General features: G+C 36.3%; 1 protein-coding gene across 6 annotated transcripts in view; it reads left to right on the top strand.

Moving 5' to 3' along the window:
• Positions 1-22,845, top strand: part of MYOCD (myocardin) — a 155,654-nt gene extending 132,809 nt beyond the window's left edge. For 4 of the 6 annotated variants that reach the window (XM_078155782.1, XM_078155780.1, XM_020965983.2 and 1 more), the window contains 6 exons: positions 3,302-3,549; positions 5,266-5,416; positions 8,610-9,551; positions 15,544-15,687; positions 18,348-18,405; positions 19,068-22,845. In XM_078155782.1, coding sequence (XP_078011908.1) covers positions 3,302-3,549; positions 5,266-5,416; positions 8,610-9,551; positions 15,544-15,687; positions 18,348-18,405; positions 19,068-19,630 — 2,106 coding nt within the window. In that variant the 3' untranslated portion in view covers positions 19,631-22,845. Of the gene's footprint in view, positions 1-3,301; positions 3,550-5,265; positions 5,417-8,609; positions 9,552-15,543; positions 15,688-17,137; positions 17,267-18,347; positions 18,406-19,067 lie in introns of all 6 variants that reach the window. The other 2 variants (XM_020965975.2, XM_078155781.1) reach the window with 2 other exon arrangements.
• The last annotated feature ends 2,542 nt before the right edge of the window (positions 22,846-25,387 follow it).

The raw sequence follows: 25,387 nt of genomic DNA, 5'->3' as shown, positions 1-25,387 counted from the left end.
GGTGGAGCTGGTGGAGCTTGAGTTGGGCATTAAAGAATAATTAGGAGTCAGATAAGTATAATGTAGTAGAGAGGACATTATAGATTGGAATAATGATGCCAAAAAGGGCACAAAGATAGACATGGGCATAGTCTAAAATGAAGAGCTAAGATTGGTAAGTCAGGGTAGATTGTTGTGTTGATCAAATTGTCCTCTCAGTTCTGTTCATTTCACTCTGAATCAATTCATAAAAGTCTTTCAACATACCATTCATCATTTCTTACAGTATAATGATATTCCATTACCTTTATATGTGTTTAGCCATTCTCCAATTGATGGACACCTCCTAGTTTCCAGTTTTTGGTTACCACGAAAAGAAATACTATAAATATATTTGTGCATGTGAATCCTTTCCTAATATATTTGCTCTTTTGGGGGTACACTCATAATAGTGATATTGCTGGGTCAAAAGGGAAAACACCAAATTGCTTTCCAAAATGGCTGGAGAGAGGTAGAAAGTTCTAATAAAGCTAACGTTCTTCTGTGCTCACAAAGAAAATTGTTCACCATTGTCTCATGTGCATAGAGTAGGTTGCTATACACATTTGAATAATGAAGATTCATTTATTTGAAAATAGATAATAGACTAGATCTATAATTTTATTATAATCTTAAAGTTGTCTTTAAGTGACTTTCCCAGAGACATGCTGCCAATATATTTCAGACAAAAGACACAAACCCATTTCTTACTGGCTCTAGATCCAGAACTCTATCTACCTTAGCATGTTTGCCTATCTTTTTCAAGCAACACGGAGTAAATTATCCTTCTCTACCTATGCCCTCTCAAATACATATTTGTTCCTGAATTCAACAATAATTCTTATTCCCAACCTAGTCCAAGTATCTATCATCTGGGGGCAGAGTTGGAGAGGAACAAGACATGCCACAGCATGGCAAAAATTCTCCCAAAAGTTCACTCTTTGAAACACACCCAGGTCAGCACTCTAGCCATACTGCCTGCTAGAAATCAATGCTCCAGAAACCTCTTTATCCTGAAAGTTCACTTTCTCCAATGTGGAGACACCCTGTGCCACCTGCAACCTCTTGCTGTAATTGGATGGCTCCTCACAGAACCTCCATCTAAGTAATGTGCTTAGCCTGGTCATGTCTTATCACTCTATAGGCTGCACTTTGGACTTTCTCAACTACCCCCACCCCTCAATCCCTACTAAGTGGTTCAGTGGATAAAGCACAGGGCCTGAAACCAGGAAGTTTATTTTTGTTCTTTAGCCATTTTTTAGTTATGTCCAACTCTTTGTGATGCCTTTTTGGGTTTTTTTTGGCAAAGATACTGGAGTAGTTTGCCATTTCCTTCTCCAACTCGTTTTAAAGATGAGGAAACTGATACAAACAGGGTTAAGTGATTTTCCCTGGGTCCCTCAATTATTCAGTGTGTGAGACCAGATTTGAACTTAGTCTTCCTAATTACAGAACCAGTGTGAAATCCAGCCTTTGATACTTACTAGCTGTGTGACCCTGGGCAAGTCACTTCACCTCTGTCTGCCTCAGTTTCCTCATCTATTAAATGGCAATAATAATAGCACCTACCTCCCAGAGTTGTTGTGATTATCAAATGAGAAAATAATTGTAAATCACTTAGTACAGTCCCTGACACATAATGTGTTATAGAAATGTTAGCTATTATTATTTATTACTAGGTACCTTTGTTTTCTCTCCCTCTCCTCTCCTCTCCTTCCCTTCTCCTTCTCCTTCCTCCTTCCTCTCTCTCAGCCCTTTCTTCTTTCCACTCTCCCCCTTTTAAGCTTCCTTCTATGTGTTTTCTTCTTTGACTTCCCCTATTACAATTTAGCAGGCTCCTTGAAGGCAAGGACTATCATTCTTTCTGCTTAAACTTGTACTCCTAGTAGTTAACATAGTGCATGGCACATAATGCCTATTGACTGACTGTTGGGGCTGTCACTCTCATCAAAGCAGTATAGGATATTAGAAAGGATCCTGGTCAGAACCTTTGGGTTTAAATCTCAATGCTGCCATTTATCAGCCCTGTGACTATGGGGGAAAAATCACATAACCATTGCATACCTCAAGTTTTGTTTCCTTAGCTATGAAATGAGGATAATCCTAATACTATTGACTTTATGTAGTGAATAAAATTACTATGCAACTCTTAAAAATGTATATGTATGTGTGAGTTAATATCATTATTATACTACCTACCAAGAGACTAGAATTTTCATATCTACTGATTAGAAAACCTCCTTCCCAGATAGTGCTAGGGAAACATGGACAAAATTATTGTCTAACTCTCCTTTTGCTCTACTAAGAATACCACTATCCTGTTTGCCTTTATCATTATGTCATCAACATTTTTGATTCAATGTATTTTCATAACATTTTCAAATTATAGAACTTTCATACTTTTCCTTTATTCTATTTTAGGTTGACTAAATCCTGGTATAGAGGGTGATCTTACAGTCAGTAAGCTGTATCCAAATCTCAATGTAGGTTTCGTGTAAAGCCAACATGGTTTAGTAGTGGACTAGCAATCATAGGATCCTAGAGATGGAAGGAACCTCAGAGGTCATCTGATCTGATCCTGTAATTTTTACAAATGAGGAAAATAAGTGACTTTTAAGTGACTTAACTCTCACAGGTACAACATTTGAACCCAGATCCTCTGACTCCAGAATCAGTGTTGGGTTTTTTTTGTTCCCACTGTACTATGTTGACAGGGAAATCTTGCTTCTGACATTTAATGTCTTTGAATCTCATTTCCTTTATCTGTAAAGTGGGAATAATAATAGTTGTAATATCTGCCTCATAGAACTTTTTTGTTAGGATCAAATGAGATAACATATGTATATTATACAGTTTAAAACACTATAAAAATGTCAGCTATTATTAAATGGCAAATCTTAACAGTGGTGTGTACATTCTTTGTCATTTGAGTTGTAAACAGTACTCTTTTCTCCTATCATCTTTCAACTTGGGGAAAGGAGGGAGTCTAAATTGCATACTGACCTGAGTTCTCAATTCACACCATGAAGTGATAGTTTTTGGCTTAATGACTCAGATTGAGAGTGATGATTTAGTGTGATCCATTCTCATTAGAAGGGCATATTTCCCAGAAGCCATGTGCCAAGGTTTTGGGGTTTGTTTGTTTTTTATTTTGCATTTTGTTTCTCTTATTCAAAAACAAACATCCCTACAAAGAGATTTTCCCACCACATTTTCCATGGTATCACCTCATTCTCTTGTATATCTGCTAATTCTTATGCTATTTTTCCAATATCTGTTGCAGTCTAAGTCCTTTAGCGACAGCAAGAACCGCCACAAAAAGCCAAAGGACACCAAACCAAAGGTGAAGAAGCTAAAATATCACCAATACATTCCTCCTGACCAAAAGGCAGAAAAGTCTCCTCCTCCCATGGACTCTGCCTATGCTAGGCTTCTGCAGCAGCAACAACTTTTCCTACAACTACAAATCCTCAGCCAACAACAACAGCAGCAAAGATTTAGCTACCCAGGGCATCATCAAGCACAGCTAAAGTGAGTCAATTTAGGAGACATGGTTGAAGGCAATGGGTAGCTAATGAACTCATTGCAATCTCTCATTTCTATGTCATTTCTTTATTTTATTTGAAATTTTTGGGCTAAAACAAGCATTTCATAACATAATACAATAAAAAAGATGATTGTACATGAAATTGCAAATCTGCTATGCACAGCTGGCTATTCCTCTCAAATATACAACAAAACTATCATGTAAATTTCCTTTTTTTTCTTCCCTTCCCACCTCCTGCCCTGGAGATGGCTACTTATTGCATGTCACCTAGCCGTTGATTGTATGCTACCTTTCATTTTTCTGTATCTGGTTGTATACTGTCTTCTATTGTGTTAGCTTTGTCTTCGTAGGTAGATTGCAAACTCCTTCAGAGGGGAAGCTGTGTCTGATATCAGAGCATTGAGACCAAACCATGATGGCTAGAGAGAAGTAATGATGAATAAAAGACATAGCTTGAGGAGAGCAATCCCTCAGGCTAGGAAGTTCTGGGTCTGCAAAGATAATTCATTCCACCAAACCACTGACTTAGAATGAATAATGCCAGCATGTGTTCCTCTTTATAAATTTTAACCCTTTTGAAGACAAAGATTATATTTCATTTATTCTGGCATCTTAAAGTATTGGGTAAGCAGTCACTGTAGCTTGTTGGCTGATCAATCTGAATTTTGGTCTTCCTCCCCCACAATCCTAATTTCTCATCACAATTATTATGTTACACGTGCTGATGAAATCATCATTTAGTCCTATATTTTCCCATCTCCAAAATGTAAGCAGAAATTAAAGAGCCACCAAGAAATAAAAGGAAGGAGTAGGTTAGGAAGTCAGGAGAAACTTCACTTCTAGGCTCCTATCAAAGCAATCAAAACTCTAAAAGATGGGGCGGGGGGAATTGAATAGGCAAGGAATAGCTTTACCTCAGAAAGGTACTGACCTTAAGGGAGCAAGTACACCTCATCTCCAGGAGTCCTGCTAATTCTTGGAGAAACAAAGGAGATCATTTCTCCTATTTATAATACCACTGTGCCTAGCTTTAAGAAAATCCAGTATAAAAAATATGAACTTATAAAGCAAACAAATTTGAGATATTATATCACACATGGATTCTTTCTTAAATGACAAAGATTTACAGTAGCATTCCTTTGAATAACAGACATTTACATTTAAAATATGGCTTTAATTTTACGAAAGTCAGTTGTTTGGCTCCACTTTTTAGAAAACATATATTAGATAAGACAAGGTAACATTTGTATTTAGAGCAAAGACACCGATGGGAAACTCCACATGGAAAAGAGAAAATGTTTCTAATTTCTTTCCATTTGAAATATAGTTTGGGAGGAAGGGGAAGTCATCTAAGTACTTCATATATATCCAAGACCTGCAAAATTGAATGGGTTGACCAACAAACTCAAAAACAGATCTTGTCCCAAATTTTGTCATTAGCTGTCTGTAAATTTAAGATAAAATGATTTCTTTCCTGTTCATTCTTTCTCTCATGATGGAAAATATGCCTACTCCTCATTATATTCAAGTTTCTAAACTTCATTGGGTTATGGACAAGCCAGAACCTAAATTGGTACTGAAGAATCTAAATGAAAACATGCTGCCAGACTGATCAATCAATCAATAAGCATTTATTAAATACCTACTGTGTGCCAGACAAACTATGCAGTTATCTAAAATATCCCATTGTCTATTTTTAGGGAACCCAATGAAGAATTGATCAGAAATCCAAACTCATCAGTTTCCATAAGCAATACTCCTCTATCTCCTGCCAAAACCACTTTTTCTGGACAAACTGGCATTTCTTCTCTCAAGCTGGGTCCTCTTCCATCAAATCTGGATGATCTGAAGGTATAAGTTTTGGGGCTATTAAAAAAAAAAGATTATATAGCAGCAATCACCAAATATTATGTGGGGTAATACAATAGCAGTCTATATGTGTATTGTGGTAGAGGATAGAGGGAATTTTGTTACTGTATAAAATCCCAGTCATCAACCACTTTTTATAACTCCCTTCTCCACACTAAAAATGTATTCTACATAATGAAATAATTGCAGTAAACTCCAGAGTAGAGTAACTCTGTTCTTTCCCTTGAGAGGATCTGTAAGACAATCCTTAGCCAATATATTTTCAGAAGGGGGAAGGTATGATTTCTTCATTGTAGAAAACTCCCATTGTGTAAACTCCCTATGCTGAGTAAGTCTGTGGTTTGTCCCTATCTTATAGAGAGTCTTTGGACACTAATAACCGGAATGATTTGCCCATTGTCACACAATTAGTATACTTCAGAAGCAGAACTTGGGAAAAGATGTTTCTCCACGTAATCTTCCATACTCTGAGGTCAGCACTCTAGTCATACTGCCTGCTAGAAATCAATGCACAGATTCTATCCTTTTAACCAGAAGTCTTATCTAATGCTAAGCACTCCCATACTCATAATTCTCTACTGGCATTTCACTCACATTTTGATAGCTACAACCAAAAGATTTTTTTACAAAAACATCTGTTCATAGTGTCTAGAAGGAGGAGATAACAGTTCCATTGTATTCTGACCTAGTAAGACAGCTTTTGGAATAGTGTATTCATTCTGGTGCCACAGTTAAGAAAAGACATTAATAGGCTAGAGTATGTTCAGAGTAGGAAAATGGCAAGGGCACTCATATCCATGTCACAGAACATTACTTGCATGAAATGAGAACATTTGGCCTGGAGAAGAGAACGAGGGGGGCAGAGAATAGTGGGAGAAAGGTTGAGGAGGGAGAAAGGGGAGGAAGAAGAGAAATGACACCTATCTTCAAATATTTTGTCATGAAGGAGAAAGTTTTGATTTGTTCTGGCTAGTTGCAGAGAACAAAACTAAAAGCAGTGAGTTCAAGTCACAGAAGGGCAGATTTGAGCTGTATATAAGGAAACTTTAATAATTAGAGCTGTTCAAAAGAGAAATGGGATGCCTTGGGAAGTAATTAGTTTCTTATAATTGGATTCTTGAAACATATGTTTAGCAACTGCTTGTCAGGGACCTTGTAAGGAACATTCCTTTTCAGGTACTATATGAACTCTGAGAAACTTTCCAATTATGATTCTATGATTCTGTTTCTCCAACTATAGGATAAGCACATCCTCTGCTAGATAAATTACTACAATTCAAGAGGAAAACAAAAAGAATAGACCACTGAGGTTGAGTGGGAGTCAAGAGTTTTGTATATTTTGACTTGAACCTAGATTGATATTTGGTCCTATAGGGTTTATGGAGAAAATCAAAATACTACCTACAACATGATTATTTAATGATGAAATAATCTCCCAAATGACATCATTTCTTAAATTTAGCAGGATCATTTCATGTAGAATGGCCTTATCTGGTTCAATAGGGTTCCATTTTTCACAAGGGATTAAACATGTTCCATTATAGAATGCAAACATATTGAAGGAAATAAATGTTTAATTTTTGTCTTTGTGTCCCCAGTTCCTGTCAAACAATAGGTATCTTAAAAGTGTCAGCTGACTAATTGTTTGGCCACAAAGAGGAGAACCACAATTGATAGAAGTTACAGGGAGGCAGATTTCAGCTTAACACGGAATAAAGAATTTCCATTAATAATTAGAACTGTCCAGCAGGGATGCCTTAAGAGGTAGTGAGTGCCCCATGACTGTAAGAATTCAAGTGGAGACTGATAGAAATTCTGTAGAAGGGTTTTATGCTTCAGGTAAGAAGTTAAGTAGTCCTCCTAACTCTGAGATTCTGTGATGCACCACCCCCATCTATATGCAAATTAAATTGTAGGTTTAGACTACGTAATTTTTTTCTAACAGTTGATCTCTCCACAATAATTTGAAAACTTTAGAGATGAGAGTAGGTGCCAATCTTAATATTTACTCAGTTCAAGGCATTGCAATCAATACAGGGATCTAATTCCCAACCTTGATTCCTTGTGTGATTACCAACCTTACACATACAGGGATGGCTGTCATGTGAGTTCAAATCTAGCCAAGTTGATTTGGAGTGACTCAAAGTGTGAATATATCTGAGTTAGTCATTTTATACACACACACACACACACACACACACACACACACACGTATATATATGACCATATTATATATATATGATACCATATTATATATAATAGTCATTTTTTATATATATATATATATAAAATATCATTTTATTTAAAACGTCTCCTCTCTGACCTGAAAAAGTGTCTTATCAACCGTTAAGAAGATTGCAATATCAACAATGGCCACTAGAGGACATTCAAAGCTCAATGGCTAATAGCCACTTTGCCTTTCCCTTTCAATTATCTCCTCTGTGCCACCGCAGTTTTCTGAATTCATTTCCAAGTGGAACACATAATAAAGAAAATTATTAAGAACCTCATGCATCTAAGGCATCGTGCTAAGTGTTGGGGATACAAACACACACTCATACACATACACACATGAGGAAGAAACAATAGTTCCAAAGGAGTTGCATTAATATTAATATTTTTAAAGTAATAGTTTTTTTCAATTACCTTACCTAACCTCCATTTGCCATAGAATAATCTTCTCTCTTTCTTGTGAGAAAAATAACAACTACAATTGGGAAAGGACGTTTCCCTAGGTAATTAAATAATATTTGATGAAGTGAGGTATGGGATTAGAGATTCAATGATTAATAAGAAATTTGTGGCAATTTAGTAATTAATGAGGAAATATCTAAAAATACTCTTAGAATTCAGGAAAAATGAGATTAAACACAGGAACAAGAAAAGAGCTATTCTTACAATCTATAAATAGGTTGATTAGCTCCATGTATAGCTTTACAGGTGGCATTCATCTTTCTAACCTTGTTACATATACACCATTTACCCCTATATAAACTCACATATATTAACTTATATGCCAAAAGGAATAAGAGGAAAATTCAACTCAGCATATGCCAATTTTAATTATGTAATGAGTTTTACTAGTTAATAATGCAGTTACAAATTTACATACCATTAATAATAGATTTTTTATGAGTATAGTGAAAAAATAATCTAAACTCCTTTGTTCTTTTAGGTCTCTGAATTGAGACAACAACTTCGAATAAGGGGCCTACCTGTATCAGGCACCAAAACAGCCCTCATGAATCGCCTTCGACCCTTCCAGGACTGCCCTGAGAACACAGTGCCAAATTTTAGTGATATAACTACTATCACTTTTCCCGTCAACCCAGGCAATACTCTAACCAGCTATCAGTCCTCTTCTACTAGTGTCTTACCCAGTGGTTTCTATCACTTTGGCAGCACCAGTTCCACACCACCCATTTCTCCAGCTTCATCTGATGTCTCAGTCACTGGCTCTCTACCAGATACTTTCAATGACACTTCACCATCATTTGTTCTTCAGCCCTCTCCTATCCACATTTGTGCAGAGGACGGCGTAATGAGCAGCCTCAATGGGGGATGCATCCAGTCTGATTTAGATGGAACTGATTCTGAGAAGGATAAGATGTTAGTAGAGAAGCAAAAGGTGATTAATGAACTTACCATGAAACTACAGCAAGAGCAAAGACAAGTGGAAGAACTGAGGATGCAACTTCAGAAGCAGAAGAGGAATAACTACACAGAGAAAAAACAGCCACAAACAAATTTCTTTGGTGTTCCCATCAAGACGGAAGATACTGTATGCAGTTGCCCTTTTCCATCAAAACAAACATCTGTGAAAATACAGAGTAATAATTCAGACAAACAACTAAGTACTCGAGAACCTGCCCAGCTCCTTCCCCCTCTAAACAGTCATTCTGTAGAGTCCGTAGGACAGACCAAAGCACTTTCTTCCACATTTCTTAGCCCTCAGAATTCTCCCCAACATTCCCCACTTGGAGCTATAAAAAGTCCACAGTGTATCAGTCGGCCCCCATCACCGAACAACCATTACCTCCTCTCTTCATCTTCTAGCTCCCAAGGAGAGAAGCACAGTGGCCTCTCACAAACCAGCAGCCAAATGTGCTCAATTCAGGTAAGGGGCTCAGGAGATATATAAAATTCATTAAGAGTGAACTGCTAAAGAGCAGATTATCATTTCAGTTTATTGGATGGGCTTTGAGAAATGCTGCCCATACAGGCCATCATAAAAAGGCCTTGTGCTTAGCTGGGCCTCCTTAGGAGGGAGTCAGCTCAATTTTTAAAAGATTCATTAAGTATCAACTACTTGCTAGGCACTGTGCTAGGTTCTCAGGAAGATACAAAGCTAAATAAGACAGCCACAGCCCTTCTGTCAAAGAGTACACAATCTAGTGGAGAAACATAGTTCTAGTCTATGATATAAAGGAAAATGTAATATAATAATAATAGCCAGCATTTATGCAATGCTTCGAGTTTTATGAAACACTTTAAATACTATCTCATTTGGTCCTCACAATCATGTTAGGTAGGTGCTATTATTACCCCCATTTTAAAAATAAGGAAACAGAGGCTTACAGACTTTAAATGACTTCTCCAGGTTCATGCAGATAGTATGTGTTTGAAACAAGAATTGAAAGTAGGTATTCCTGACCCTAAGTCTACAGCTGTTAACAATTCTGCCATGCTGTCTTTTTGGTCCCAGCTCCATTCTATGGAGTGACACTATATTTTTCTCTACTTGACAGTTCATCAGATATTTGAAGATAGCTCTTGTAATATAAAAAGAACATTGGGCCGAGTACCAGGAAACCTAGGTTTTAGTTCTGTTGTGCCCTGAATTAGCTGTATGAACACTTCAATAAAATGAAAGATATCTGTCCCTTTCTTTCCATTCACATAGGTACCAAGAGAATCCAGCCCCATGTGCTCTCTTGTCTGGACTTTTGTAAAAGTTCAGACTCTAATCTCTTACTGCTCTAAATCACTCTCCTCACACCTGCCAATGGCTATTCCTAAACTACAGGTCTTACCATGTCAGTTCCCTGCACAAGAAACTGTAGTGGTTTACCACTGCCTCTAAGATAAACTATTAATTCTTCTATTAAGCATTTAAATCTCTTCACGTTTCTGTACTAGAGAAACTTCTCTACTATAGAGCTATGATTATTAGCATTTAAACAGATATTATATAGAAAACATGTTGTATTATACAATAAATGAAAATGAATATTTCTGTTGTTAAGATTGCTTGTTGCAACTCCTCTTTGGAAACTGCCTTGGGAGCTGAGGCATATTATTTTTAATATTTTCACAAAGGGTATTGAAAATGGATTTTATATTAGGAACTAACCAAAGTAATCATTCAGGGATTTTTAGTTAGTTCTTAAAGTCAAAGGAGTAGATTTGCTCTCCCTGAAAATATTCAGAAGAATGTGCCCAGTATCTCAAGGCAATTCCCAAATAAGCTCCCAAAACATGAACAATGTCAGCATTATTAAAATAAGTGTATAATCTCCCAAGGTAGCTTCTGAAGGATTTTTATTTGTATCTTATTATTTACTTCTATATCAAAGTATCATTTTGTTTAAAATACAACTGGTCTTATTTCTGTACAGTCATTTTGTTTTGGTGGTTTCCCCATGTCCTTGAACATTCCATCACAGTAACATTGATAAGGTTTTCAAACAATACTGTAATAGTGTGAAACTATTCCAAAGATTATTTTTCAGGAGAAAAGCTACTTTATGCATTCAACAAATATTTATTGAGTGTATGCTAAATCCCATTAGTGATTAAAAGATAAATAAGATATTGTCCCTGCCTTCAAAGGCCTTACAACCTAGGAGTAGGGATAATAAAAGTACAAATGATAAGAAAGTTACACCATGCTATAGCATTGCAGAAGAGGGACTGAGATCCAAATGAGTGAAAATGGCTACTAGGAATTTGAAGAATGAGATAAGAAAGAAGAAAGAGGAGGCCAGGCTGTGCTTGATGAGTTAGTTCACAAGGTCTAAGCAACTACATTGGAGAGTATTAAAAACACTGGCAGATGTTATTTCTAAACCACTGTCAGTGATTTTGAAAGACTGATGTAGCGCTAAATAAGGACAAATAGTGTCCTGCTTTAAAGAGGATGGGGTGAATAGAGTCCACAAACTTCGCCCAGTGAGCTCGAATTTGGTTTCTGGTAAAATTCTTGAACAAATTATTAAAGGGATGATTATTGAAGTCTATAAAAGGAGGTAATGACTACGAAAAGCCAACTTGGCTTAGTTAAGAACAGGTTATACAATAGTCCTAGGGATATGGACTGAATATGCTGAATAGAGTCCCTCCCCATAGAGAAAGAGGCCATATAAATAACTGCAATCCAACTTTTTATTGGAAGGAGAAGCTCAACTGAAACATCAGTAGAGGCCAATCAGCATGGCGGAGAGAACAAATAAGGAGAAGACCATAACTCAGTAAAGACCTGATGATATCACAAGAGGAAATCAGTAGTATTGGGGGAAAAAGGGTAGTAGGAGCAACAGCACTGGAAAATGAGAAATGTTGAGGTAGTAGGAGTTGTCCTTACTACTTGGTTTCTTCTGGCACATGTATTCTCTGTTTATGTGCCCCATCGTGTATGTGTTCTCTCACTTGTTGGTGTGGTAACCTGTGGGATAATAACACACACAACTACATGATAGAGTGTGGGAGTAATTTTACCTGTATTTTATAATGCTGTTTAAACACATGCCATTTGCTTTTGTTATGCCATACTCATTTCCTCCTTTCCAGAGGGTTACTAGACTAGTAAATGAGAAGAATACTGTATCTACCATCATGGACAAGTGGAAGTATGTGAGCTAGATGATACTATAACTAGACAGACTGATTCAAAACTACTTTAATGACCAGAGGATTGGATTGATGTTATTTTTTAGAGGAAAGTCTATGGTGGCGTGCCTTCAAACCTTGACCTTGAACTGTTTTATAATTTTGTCAATCAATTACTCTTTCCCTTCTTTGAATTTTGATGATAGTATAAATGGCATGGTGACCATATATAAAAATAACACAAGGCTGGGAAGGATAACTCATATTTCAATGAATGATTTGAGATCCAAAATTAATATTGATAATAATAGATTTGTAATATTGATATTGATAATAAATGATTATAGATTGACAGATTAGAATGTTAGGCTAAGATGAAATTTAATAGGGATAAATTAATTTCAAAAAATAAATTTCATAAGTGCAAGATGGGGGAAGGTAGGGAGGTAACTGCTTCCTAGAAAAATTTCTGGTAGTTTTAGTGTGCTGCAATCTTAATATGAGGCAATGATATGACATGACAGTCAAAATAGCTAATGTGATCTTAAATTGCATTTAACAGTGGTGGGAGGAGGAGAGAATGACCATTTATTATTAAGCATCTATTACATGCCAGGCACTGCATTAAACATTTTACAAATATTATTTCATCTAATCCTTACAAAAACCCTGTGAAGTAGGTGCTATTATTGGTACCAATTTATGGTTGAGGAAACCAAAGCAGACAGAATTTGAGTGACTTGCCCAGAATCACACAGCTAATAAGGACACTATTTGTCCTTATTTAGTGCTACGTAAGTCTTTCCAAAATCACTGACAGTGGTTTAGAAATAACATCTGCCAGTGTTTTTAATACTCTCCAATGTAGTTGCTTAAACCTTGTGAACTAACTCATCAAGCACAGCTTGGTCTCCTCCTTTCTTCTTTCTTATCTCATTCTTCAAATTCCTAGTAGCCATTTTCACTCATTTGGATCTCATCCATTTGATGTACTCAGTTCCTCTTCTGCAATGCTATAGCATGGTGTAACTTTCTTATCATTTGTACTTTTATTATCCCTACTCCTAGGTTGTAAGGCCTTTGAAGGCAGGGACAACATCTTATTTATCTTTTAATCATTCATGGGATTTAGCACTCACTCAATAAATATTTGTTGAATGTATAATAAGCCAAATTTAAACTCAAGTCTTCCAACCTGATTGCAAACCCAACCTAGCTCTCTCTTTGAGAAGTATAGGATCTAGAGTAAGGTAAATGACGGATCCACTGTATTTCACTTTGTTCCAACCATATGTGGATATTATGTTCACTTCTGGATACTGTACAAGAACATCAGTAATCTAAAGAACATCCAGAAGAGGGCAACCAGAATGGCAAAGGGGTTTAAGATCATATCATACAAAGATGAAGGGTTGTTTAAACTAGAGAGCAAAAGAGTTAGAGAAGACATGATAGCTTTCTTCAAGTATCTAAAGGGTGTCATATGGCAGAGATGTTGCATTTATTCTTTGTCTCAGAGGGAGGAACTAGGAGCAAAAAAGTTAGAAGCAGATTTCAGCTCTGCATATAGAAAAATTCTTAACAATTAGAGCTGATAAAAAATACAATATACTCTGTTAGAAGGTAATAAGGCAATCGTAGAAGGGAGTCTTTGTAAAAGGAAAGTTTGGACTAAATGGCTTGTGATCAGGGAAGACTTCATGAAGAAGAGTATTTGAGCTTACTTTTGAAAAAGGAGTTAGACCGTAATGGCATTCCAGGAAGACAGACTTTAGGGATCAGGGAGTAGTCTGGCTTACTTGAATTATGAGGTATATGGTGGTGGCTGTGGGCTTTAAGGCTGGAACAGGAGTTGGGGACAAATTGTGGAACTGATTGCTAGGGTAAGAAGTTTGTAGTTTTCCTAGTAGACAATGTTTTGGGTAGGTGAGTTATATAATCAAAGGACTATGTAACTGCTTGTATTAGGAAGATTAATTTGTCAATGAGTATCAGATGAATTAAAGAAGAAATTTTGAAAACAAATAGACCAGTTAATAGGCTTTTGCAATAGTCTGAGTGAGAAGTAGTAAGAGCCTGAAACAGGCTAATGGCAGTGGGACTGGCGCTGAGATGATGAATTAGAAAGAAACTGCATCAGCAGGACTTGGAAACTGATTAGATATAGAGGGCAAGGAGGAGGATGGAGTAAAATATCAATCAGAGGTTTTGATCCTGATACAAAAAACTGGTATCATTAAAAGAATTTGGGAAGTTAAAAGTGAGAACTGGATCATGGATTTTAGATTGGAATATATGTCAAAGTTCAAATAGCTCTAGTTTCAGTTTTAGGAAATATTGAGTTGAAGTTATGTTACTCGATTTTTAGATGTGTGACTCCAGATGGCAGAACTAAGACCAAAAGTAGGAAAGTAGATTGCAGGAAGGGAAAAAAACTGACTAATAATTGAAATAATTAGAAAAGTAAAACTGATTCTTTGGTAAGTAGTGTATTCCTTTTCACTCAAAGGTGGTGCTAAAGATGGAAGAGACCTGCATATGTTTATAGGCATTAGGGAAGTAGCCAATGGACAGGAAGAGACTGATGATAAGTGAGAGAGCTGGGATAGTGGGAACAAATGCTAGGGATGGAATGAGATCCCTTGTGCATAGAGCGAGGTTAGCCTTACAAAGAAGGGCCACTTTTTCATGTGAGACAAGGGTAATTACAACTCTTCCTGATCTCCACATGTGATGATAACTCTACATGAAGTTACTTTGTATTTACTATGAATAAATTTTGTATGCATTTATTTCTGTACATATTGCTTCCCTCTAGGAGAATGTAAACTCCTTGAGGGAAGAAACTATTTCCTTTTTTTGTCTGTATTCCCAGTGTCTGGTATATAACAGACATTCAAATGCTTATTGAGTTGAGTTGAACTGAGAAAGTGTGGAGGAAAACTAGTACTGAGCAATGAGAAATGGAGATTATTAGTATAGTATCCCACTCAGAAGTTAGGAAATATGCTGGCTTTCATCAGGGATAAGATGTATAAAGTTGTTTCAGGAAAATTAATTGCATAGCACAAAGGTATTACTAGACCACCTGAGACAAGATGTGCTACTGAGAAGCTGGGTTTAAATTGTGCCTCCGATCCTTACTATCTTTGTGATCTTAGGAAAGTCAAATGAAAGGATGGTACGAAATAACCTCTAAGGTCCCTTCCAGCTCTAGATCCATGATCCTAAGGGGCTGTATCTGAAGATATGTCATCTTTACTTCTTGTTCCTTTCTACAGAGCTCAGGAATACAAGATGGCAATACTTCAGGCTTCTCTCCTGAATCATCCAAACTCCATATTCCCTTCTTTGGTACCCAACCAGACAGTAGGCAGGTTACCAGAGTCAATGCTTCTTCCAAAAGCCCTGATACAGAACACAAGGTAAGCTTCTAGGAATATCTTTTATGGGCATCACTTGAATCTTTCTCCTGCCCAATCTTTTCCCTCTGACTATTAGAATAAATGACTGAATCCAGGGGAAAAAAGGAATATTTTATTAATAAATTTCTCTATTTTGAAGCTATTTATATGACTCAAAGAGATGTGAATTTGAAGATGTCACAGGAATCTGGTAGTGGAATGGAAATGTCTCCTTTTAATCCACCAGTCCTCTTATTGCCTTGCTTATTGCTGTTCAATCATGTCTGACTCTTTTTGTGCCCATGGACCCTACCATGGGGTTTTCTTGGCAAGAATACTGGAATGGTTTGCCATTTCCTTCTATAGTGGATTAAAGAAAACAGAGGTTAAGTGACTTCCCCAGAATCACACAGCTATTAGGTGTCTGAGGAAGAATTTGAACTCAAGTTTCCCTTACTCCAGGCCCAGAGCTCTATCCACTGAGCCATTTAGTTGCCTTCTTCTGGGGTTGCACAGAAGTCTAAGAAGACAATTACAGTTCACCCCACCCCAAAACTGAACTCAGCATGTATCGTCAAACCAGTTCCTTCTGACTCCAGTTTCTAATAATAGCACCATTACAATAGCAAGAAGACTATGTATGATATGTTTGGGAAACAATAAAAAAAAAGCCAGTTGGTCTCTTGGGAGAGGGTTTATGTAGGTGCATAGTGGAAGCTAAAATTAGACGCCATTCTGGAGGCGTTGCTAAAAAAAATGGTAGTAGGGCATAAGGAGCATAGCCTGAAAACACCTACTCTCTAAAAGAAGAGAGCAAAGTAGAATAGAATGTATCTCAACTAGTGAGAAGCCTTTGAGTGAAGGACTTCAAACAAGAAGAGCTCCATAGTCTGAGTGAGAAGTGGCTGGTTACAGGGTAGTGGAAGGAAATAGCAACCTATTTCCAAGCAAGTCATTGTAGCCTCCATAGAAAAGGAACCGAGATGCCTAGCCAAGCCTATAAGATATACTTTATGAATCAAATAAAGCTGAATTTAAGGAATCAAAATGTAAGTGACTTATTCCTGTAATACTCCTTGGGAACACACATAATTTTTAAATGGAAAGATGCAGGAAAGAAATTTTCTTGATATTTTCTTGGTCTTTTATGACTTTATGTTTAACTTCTCATTTTTTCCTTTCCTCCTCTCTCTCTTTTGCTGTCAGAGAAAGGGGATCCCTCCTAAAGAAACACATACCAGACAGAGCAAGTCTCTAGCAAGAATAGGCTCCCACAACTACAACTGAGACTATACTGTGTAGACTGATAAATTGGGAAGCATTTTACTAGGAGGTTTACTCAGTTCCATACAACAAGAATATATGTTTTATTTCTTTTTGTTTTAATCTAGATTACCAAAATTACAACTGCCCTTTTGAAAAAGAGATGTGCTAAACATTGATCACCTTTCCCTGTATTTCCCTCATGCAGATGGCTGTTTTACATTCTTCTTGTCAGGCAGGGCCAAAACTTTCTATTCCATCCCGAACTTTTTCAAAGTCAAGTTCAGGACTTTCAGAGATAATGCAGCCTCCCACTTATGAGGATGCAATTAAGCAGGTAACTATATGATCTTTTTTCTTTCTAGAATAGGTGTTCCTAAACTGAAGTCCACACATCCCTAAGAAGTACATGGAGAAATTTTAGGGTGCCCATGCACCTGACAGGGGGGGAAAAAATCCTTATTTTCACTAGCCTCTAGCAAAAAATTAGCATTAAAGTTAATCAGGTGGTACGGTGGATAGAGTGCTGGACCTAGTAGCAGGAAGATTTGAGTTCAATTCCCAGATCAGCAAGGTGACCCTAGATGAGTCACTTGACCTCTGTCTGCCTCAATATTCTCAACTATAAAATGGTGATAATAATAGCACCTAACTTCCAGGGTTGTTGTGAGGATAAAATGAGATAATATTGTAAAATGCTTTTTAAACCTTAAAGCACTATATAAATGCTAGCTATTATTATTGTGATTATTATTTCCTTTGATTATTTGAAAACATTTTTTCAATAATGGATGCATAGGCTTTAACATATGGTAACATTCTTCATGTCCCTTTCTTTCAGGAACAGTGAGTTCCATTTTTCAAAAGGAACAGAAAAGCCAGCAAAAGTTCATGTTTAAGATAAAGATAAAACACAAAGCTTCAAAACTAGGAAGAAAACTGGGGGCCAACTGGATCTTAACCCTATTCAAATGTATTTACTATATTTAAAGTAAATCTCTACCAGATTTTAAGCTGAGATGCAAATCAAAAAAAATTAAATTCAAACTAATGATACTAAGTAGAATATGAATCAAATATTTATACTAAATGTAAACAGTTTAACAGAAAGAAGTTGGTGTTATTATGGAGTGAGGGGGGGGGGAAGAGCCAGCTTCCCTACTTAGTAAATATATAATACACCAAAGATAGAAACATCTAAAAAGCAAGGAGACTCTGTCTATTCCGCGTTCCTTCATTCAGTTTCATTTTTTTCTTCTTTAAAATGAATTTTGACCTAATGTTTCCCTTAACCATTAAAGCTGCTTCTTTAATTTAACTTTTGATTTAATTTTTCCCATATTAAAGCTGATGATTAACCTGGTAGACAGGACAAATGACTTTCTAACTCCTCTGTTCTCATATGGTTTCCATTGTAGCAAATGATTCAAAGTCAACAGATGGATGAACTCCTTGATGTCCTCATTGAAAGTGGAGGTATAAAGCCCTTGCATGCTATATTCCCACGCTGCCGGAAGTGGCAGCAACCAGTTTTTGATTTAGATACATTGACTGGTGATTAGATAGCTAGAAAAAGAGCTAAAATAATCTATTCATCATATTAGTGGCACTGAACATTTTTTAGCATTTACATTGCCCTTGGGTTCCCAATCCATGCTCATTTTACAACAGAAAAAAAGGAACAAAACTTTAATATTTTGCCACTCTGGTAGCCAGTTCCTCACTCTCTCCTTCCTGTAGTTATTTTATTGTCACAAATTAGTTTTCATTCTTTTTATCTTTTAATTTATTCCCCCTTTTCCCTAACTTTTTCCCATTGTACTCTGCTGAATTCCTTCTAGTGTAGCTCAAGCCTCTTTACTTTCTTGTTTGCAACAAGTAGGAAAGAGAAAAATGTTAGCATTTTGGCTCACCTATATAAAATTGAATCCATATAGCAATTTCTATGTTAAAAGATTCATTACACCTGGTCAAATACAAATCTATATTAAAACTAGCAAACAAATTGGACAAATCTTTTACTTGATTTTCTTTTCTGTTAAGATGATTTAATTGAATTAATTTATCTAATCCAGACATTTACATCATGTGTATCCTGAATTGGAGCACTCTAATGTAATTATTTTGTGTTTTAACAGAAATGCCAGCAAATGTCAAAGAAGATCATTCATGTTTTCAAAAAGCACAAAAGATAACTGGATCTTCTCAAAGTCTTCTCCACAAATCCTCTAGCCCATTTGAGCATATCTCTTCAGCATCCCAGCTCTCTTTTGATCACTGCACAACTAATAGTGACAATCACTTTGAAGTCTTATTGAATTCTCACAGTCCTTTGGGCAAGGTCAGTGATGTCACACTTCTAAAAATTGGAATTGAGGAATCTCAGTTTGAAGGGATTATGGACAGATTCTCTGACAAAGCAACAGATGAACTTTTAGGTTCTCATGAGATCTTGCCAGCCCCTCTCTCCCCCATACAATCTCAACTTTCACCTTCTTCCATAGATGGAACAGGTTTGCAGATGAGCTTAACAGAATCTCCCTGGGAAACTATGGAGTGGCTAGACCTTACCCCACCAAGTTCTACAACAGACTTCAGTTCTCTCACTGCCACAGGCCCAAGCATCTTCAACAGTGATTTTTTGGATATTACTGATCTCAGTTTGAACAGTACCATGGACCTTCATTTACAACAATGGTAAAACACTAAATGTGCAATACTAAGTATGAGAAGGAATGCATTGAAGCAGGATGAAAATACCTAATCACAGACACCTTTTATTATTAATAGAAGAGATAAAGTCAAAAAGAAGCAATATAGGCTTTAGCTCCATCCAAGAAGAAGAAAATGGACTCTTTATTATATAAAATTTACCAACTGTTTGCTACTGAGAATGATTCAAACTATGACTTTCGTAATTAGCTTTTTTAGACTACACGTGCCAAGAAGGTCTTTCAGTGCCTCTAAAAACATGGATTTAAAAAAAAAACCAGGATTTTTCTCAGGCATTGTTTGGGTCTTGTCTCATCTTAAAATGAAACCCATTCACATAACTGGACAACTCATCACGTAATATAGAAGGGAAAAAAGATTTACTTTAAGAACAAAGAGAATTATAAAAGCCTAGTTTAAACCTAGGGAAATGGAATGTCTTCCTATCATAGACTACTTACTCATTTTCCAGGGATGATACTGCCTGTGCTCGAGGGGAAATGCTAATTTCCTTAGGGAAATCTTTGAATAGCTTTTGAGCCATCAGTGGAAAAGGACAAAACCCACTTAGTTCTAGGAAGCTAGGTCAGCTCAGCAGCTTTCAACAATAATGCTTTTCCAGGGACTGGTTTCAATCAGGAGCATAGGCTTTTTTTTTTTTTGGTACTTGATAATAGCTGACACATTCAAGGGACCCAGATCAACACTGGGGGTTTTGTTAAGGTGAAGAAGGTTCAATTCCTGCTCTCTATAAAAGGAAGGCATTGGGAGGAGTTTGATACTTCACCCTTCAAATCTCCAACCAGAGAGAAGAAGCTGAGGAAGGTGGTGTCAGTCAAGGCTTGAGTCAACAGAATGATGATGAGATGAGAGGTAATTAGCTTAACCTTAGAAAGGTATCAGCAGACAGCAATTAGAAGAAGCTGAAAAAGGTCGTTATTTCAATCAGTATTTCAATTCCTGCTCCTGTAGGAAACTATTTAGTGTCATACTTTTTAAGGGTAAAATTTTGTAGGTTACTCTGTGGTCTTCTGATGGTGACATTAGCATAGGTCTTTAGTATTCATGAAGTTCAAATTTCATTCTTAGCTTTGGGGAGGAGGAGTGTGATCCACCCTAATTCATATTTTCCCTCTTCACTTTCCCTGCAACTTATCCGTCTCTTTTTACTGTTCTCCTTATCCTTTTTCTTTCTGTGTCTTCTCCATTTTTTTACTCTGAAGCCTTACTTCAGTGAAAAAGAGTAACTAGTAAGTTCTAACACAGCAACAAAATTTTCTGATAATGCTACTCATTCTGATAATGCACTAAGATCCATAGAATAATGCTCCTCCAGATAATTCACTGTCACAAGAACTTCTTGAGAAAAATGTTCTTTTGAAATGTTTCATAAGCCTCTCAGGTAACAGGTCATTATATTGCCCTTTGTTTACTAAAAAGCCATTCAATCATCTGATGTTTTATAAAGGTCCACTTTGGAAAACTGGTTGCTGTCATGTAAATGGTAAATATAGGTTTAAAAAAGATATTTATGTAATAGAGTATAGTCTGCGAAACTAAAGAAACTAAATGAAAACACAGTTGCACATTGTAGAAAACGGGGTGTGGCTGTAGGATAGTAGAGACAGTAGAGATTAGTCTGTTTTCATTCCCCATGAACTTTCGGATTTGGGCTAGGAGCTGACAAGAATGCTATAGAACATTTTCTTCAGATCTCACTATTAACTCCCGATCAGTTCTATATTGCTTTGGAAGATATAGAAAATAGCTATAGGTTTGTTTTTGATCACAAATACACTATTTTCTTCTATTTTTACAAATATTGTTCACTGTGCACTCCTAAGATAGAAAAAAATTAATTGCCATTTTCATGATGTTTAGGATTTCTCTTGGAAAATCAAAGATTGACAAGTCATTCCAGTGTCATCTGTAAAAAGTGTTTAAACAATAATTTTGGTGACTGTCACCATTGTGCAAGCTTCCAGGCTTTAATTCTGAGGGGAAAATGGTTTTCTGGCCTCCAAAGCAGTATTTTTAACCATCCATGAATAACTGCTTAGCTGCTATGAAATGATGCCTGAATATATCCTACAGGAACTTTCTGATTAAACTACAAGATTACATTGAAGTAACTGGTCATTCTCATCTAAGTGCCTTAACATAACACCTGGCTTACCAAGAAGAAATGTGAAGAAGCAAAATGGTTTCAACAACTATCTCTGGAAAATTCCATTAAGAATAAGCAAATTGTCTTACATTCCTCATATCTAAATTAGCACTCTATATTGTTTTAAAAGATTTATGTGGGACATCTATTCAGCTTAGTCATCATTCCTGAGTATCCAAGTGGAGAAATCATCATTTCTTTGATATTAAAGATATAAGAAAGTAAGCCTCATTAATACATTCCTCATGTTCATAAGATAATATAATCTTATTTAAATCCTAACTTCCTTCTTGGTACATATTGCCACATGTCATGTTGTTTTTTCTTTCTTCTTAGTTCTTTTTAAAAACAATCACACAATATTTTGTGTAATTTTCTCTGTTATTTTGGGGCAGCTAGGTGGTGCAGTGGATAGAGCACTGGCCCTGGAGTCAGGACCTGAGTTCAAATCCAGCCTCAGACACACAACACTCACTAGCTGTGTGACTCTGGGCAAGTCACTTAACCCCAATTGCCTCACTAAAAAAAAAAAATCTCTGTTATTTTGCTCTCTGATGAAGTGCTGTTGTCTTTCTGACAAAAAGGTAAGAACTAATTAGGAAGACTCCTGAACCTTGTGTTAGTGTATTTTGCTTATTTTTTTTAGTAGAACCCATTTAGGAAATATCCTTGTTTGAATCTATGTACACAGAAGTTGAACTGTTCTAATTAAAAGGTTATTTTGTTCCAACATGCTCCAAAAAATCAACATGAGACACAAAAAGAAGAATGCTAAAATGATCATTCTCTATCACAAACTTGGCAATCATGACACAAATAAGTAGTATTCCCAGAGCATTCTCTCCTCTCAAGAAATAATAGCCAAACTAATATCAGAATGCCAAGTTGCTATATCCCAACCAAAATTTCTAGCACTATCTTCTTCGGGATTCTCTGGAATGCTAGAGGTGTGTCCTCTAATGATTTTCCTTGTTGTTGGGAAGAACAAAATCCAATGATTTTAGCATTCTCTAGTAATAAAAGTTTATTATCTCAAATCCTTGCTTTTCCTGTGACAAATACCCATTCATCTGTTTCTTGGGGTAAATTAAAAGTAGATGAAACCCTGAGTTGACAGTCCCAGGGCCCCTTCCAGTAAGGAATTATTATGTCCAAAACAATTGAATTATAATAAAAAATGGAGTTTGAGGGCTTCTTAACCCTGGAAGGTCTGGGAAGTATAAGGTACAGTCAGTCCTTCAAGCTTTTTGCCATTGTTGTAGTACTGTCTGGATAGCATCAGAAGCAGATAATACCAAAAGGTTTGGTACATGTAGTTCATTGTGTCCCACCGAGCCTATAGATACCAAATTGAAATGGACCCTGTAACTCAATCATATCTTATATTTTTATATTCCCATATCAGTCCAAACTTACTTAAGTGAAATAGTAAATGCTGTGGTTGTTAGTAGTGTCCCTAGTTTCAATCATAAAGATGACTCACATTCTACTAAATTCAAACATCACTTCAGGGAGGTACCAGAGTGAAAAATTAAGTCACATTTTTCCAGGAGAAAATAATTTTTAATTTTGCAATTGTGGTGAAGTAAATAAGAAAAAGGGGGTAAAAATTAACATTCCTCTATGAAAGGTAGCTTTAGCTTTTCCAATTAATTTATATCGGATCTGAAAAAGTATGTCTTTTTCTTCTGAGTAGTCCTTCTCCTAAACAATACTATTTTTAGTCAGTCAGAACCAAACATTTTCTGGCCAAAATTTTCAAAATCATATTTCTCAACAAATATTTAGTGAGCAAGGTACATAGAATACATAAAGCCACCTGATGGCATTAGCTGAGTCCAGGAAAAAAAATAGATAAAATGATGTTGCAGAGAGTAAATAATTCTATGGGGAAATGTTAAAAATATTATATGTTGGTAATAAGTTGGCTATTACATATTAATAAAACTATTAGAAAATTGGGAATGGCAAGGCACCTTCATGTGAGGTATGCCTGTAGAGAATTGGCCCAATTATTCCAACCATTAACATCGGGATATTTTAGGGATTCTAAATGTAGCTCCAGCCACACATATTGGGAAGGAAAAGGATCAGGTATTCAATTATTCTCAGTGATCCCACCAGCGAGTAGAAAGACTATTTTTATGTAAAGATATTTTTCTCTGTGTTTCAAAAATAGAAAGTGCAATGTCACTTAAGTAATGGGTGCATGGGAAGAGCCTCTCACTATGTAGCAACACCTCTCATATGGCTAGATGGATAACTACTCACCTCACAGATAGCTAGATAGATAACTACTCACTGTCTAGTGTAGCTAGCACAGTTGCTCTCACACTGGCAGGTGTAGCTTTCCAGAGAAGGGCTACAGACCCAAACTATCACAGGGTACTAGGTAGCTGTGTCTGGCAAATGTCTGGTAAACAATCAGCTCTCTGGGAGGAAAAATTATGTGTAACATACTTTTAAGTTTAATCTGCATTATTACCATTTTCTCCAGCACTTTCTCAAGTCTAACAACAAAGCATTATATCAAACCCTGATTTGTAGCATTTGCTGATTTCTAAAGTGAAATTTTCACACTGATAATTTAACAATCGCCAGTTGGAGCTGACTCCACTACATCTTGTCCTAAAGATAAACTTATTCACTACTCAAATTCTTGAGATTCCACCAATGCATTTCAATTTCCACAACCAGTCACTTACAATAATCAAACTTTTAGATCTTAAGCACAACTATTAACATAATAAAGCAAAAATAAGAATTCTATCATAGGTACTGATATTGAAGCAAAAGTATGAATGATAAATATATCACAATCCACACATTGCGTATAACATAAACTTTGGTCATACTTCCCCAATAATGTGTTCAGATTCTGAAGGGAAGTGTGCCTATGAATTTACAGAATCTGTCCAAGAGGGCATAAGTAAGGAAAATCCATGTGCCCAAAGTAACATAACTCTGGAACTATAAACTTCAGTGTCCTCTCTCTCTCTCAGGAACCTTCCACAAAAGTGCTTTGATGAACCTGGCTTCTCTGTTGATTAACTACTTCCATTGCTAAAATGAACTGATCCAAATTGTTGAATGGATGTCACAGCTCACCTAGGTGATGCGATGAATGAATTATCTGTTTCTCTGCTTCCAATGTGTTCTTGTGCTCAGGCAGACTTTACTCCTCAATAGTGACTGCAATATTTATAACTTACAGCCTCAAATTTCACATATATATATATATATATATATATATATATATATATATATATATATATATATATATATATTATCTCTCTGGGTTCAGACCCTGGAGCCTCTTTATGAACAATTTCACCTTTGCTTATAATTAGTAATGATATTCTTATCTTCTGGCTATAATCAGGCAAATTCCATTTGTCCCAAATTCATACAACAGTTCTGGTGTCTATAACTTTCCAATATATTAGACTTCGTCACCTTCAAAACCTAGAAACAATACCGAACTCCAATTATGGCCTCACTAGAGCAGAGTTCAATTGCTTCCTTTGTCCTGAGAGTTGTACTTATACATTCCAGTATTGCATTAGGTTTTGTTTGTTT

The sequence above is a fragment of the Phascolarctos cinereus genome, unplaced genomic scaffold (genome assembly GCF_003287225.1).
Source record: "Phascolarctos cinereus isolate Bilbo 61053 unplaced genomic scaffold, phaCin_HiC Scaffold_5;HRSCAF=322, whole genome shotgun sequence".
NCBI classification, from domain to species: domain Eukaryota; kingdom Metazoa; phylum Chordata; class Mammalia; order Diprotodontia; family Phascolarctidae; genus Phascolarctos; species Phascolarctos cinereus.
This window is presented reverse-complemented; position numbering and strand designations above follow the sequence as displayed.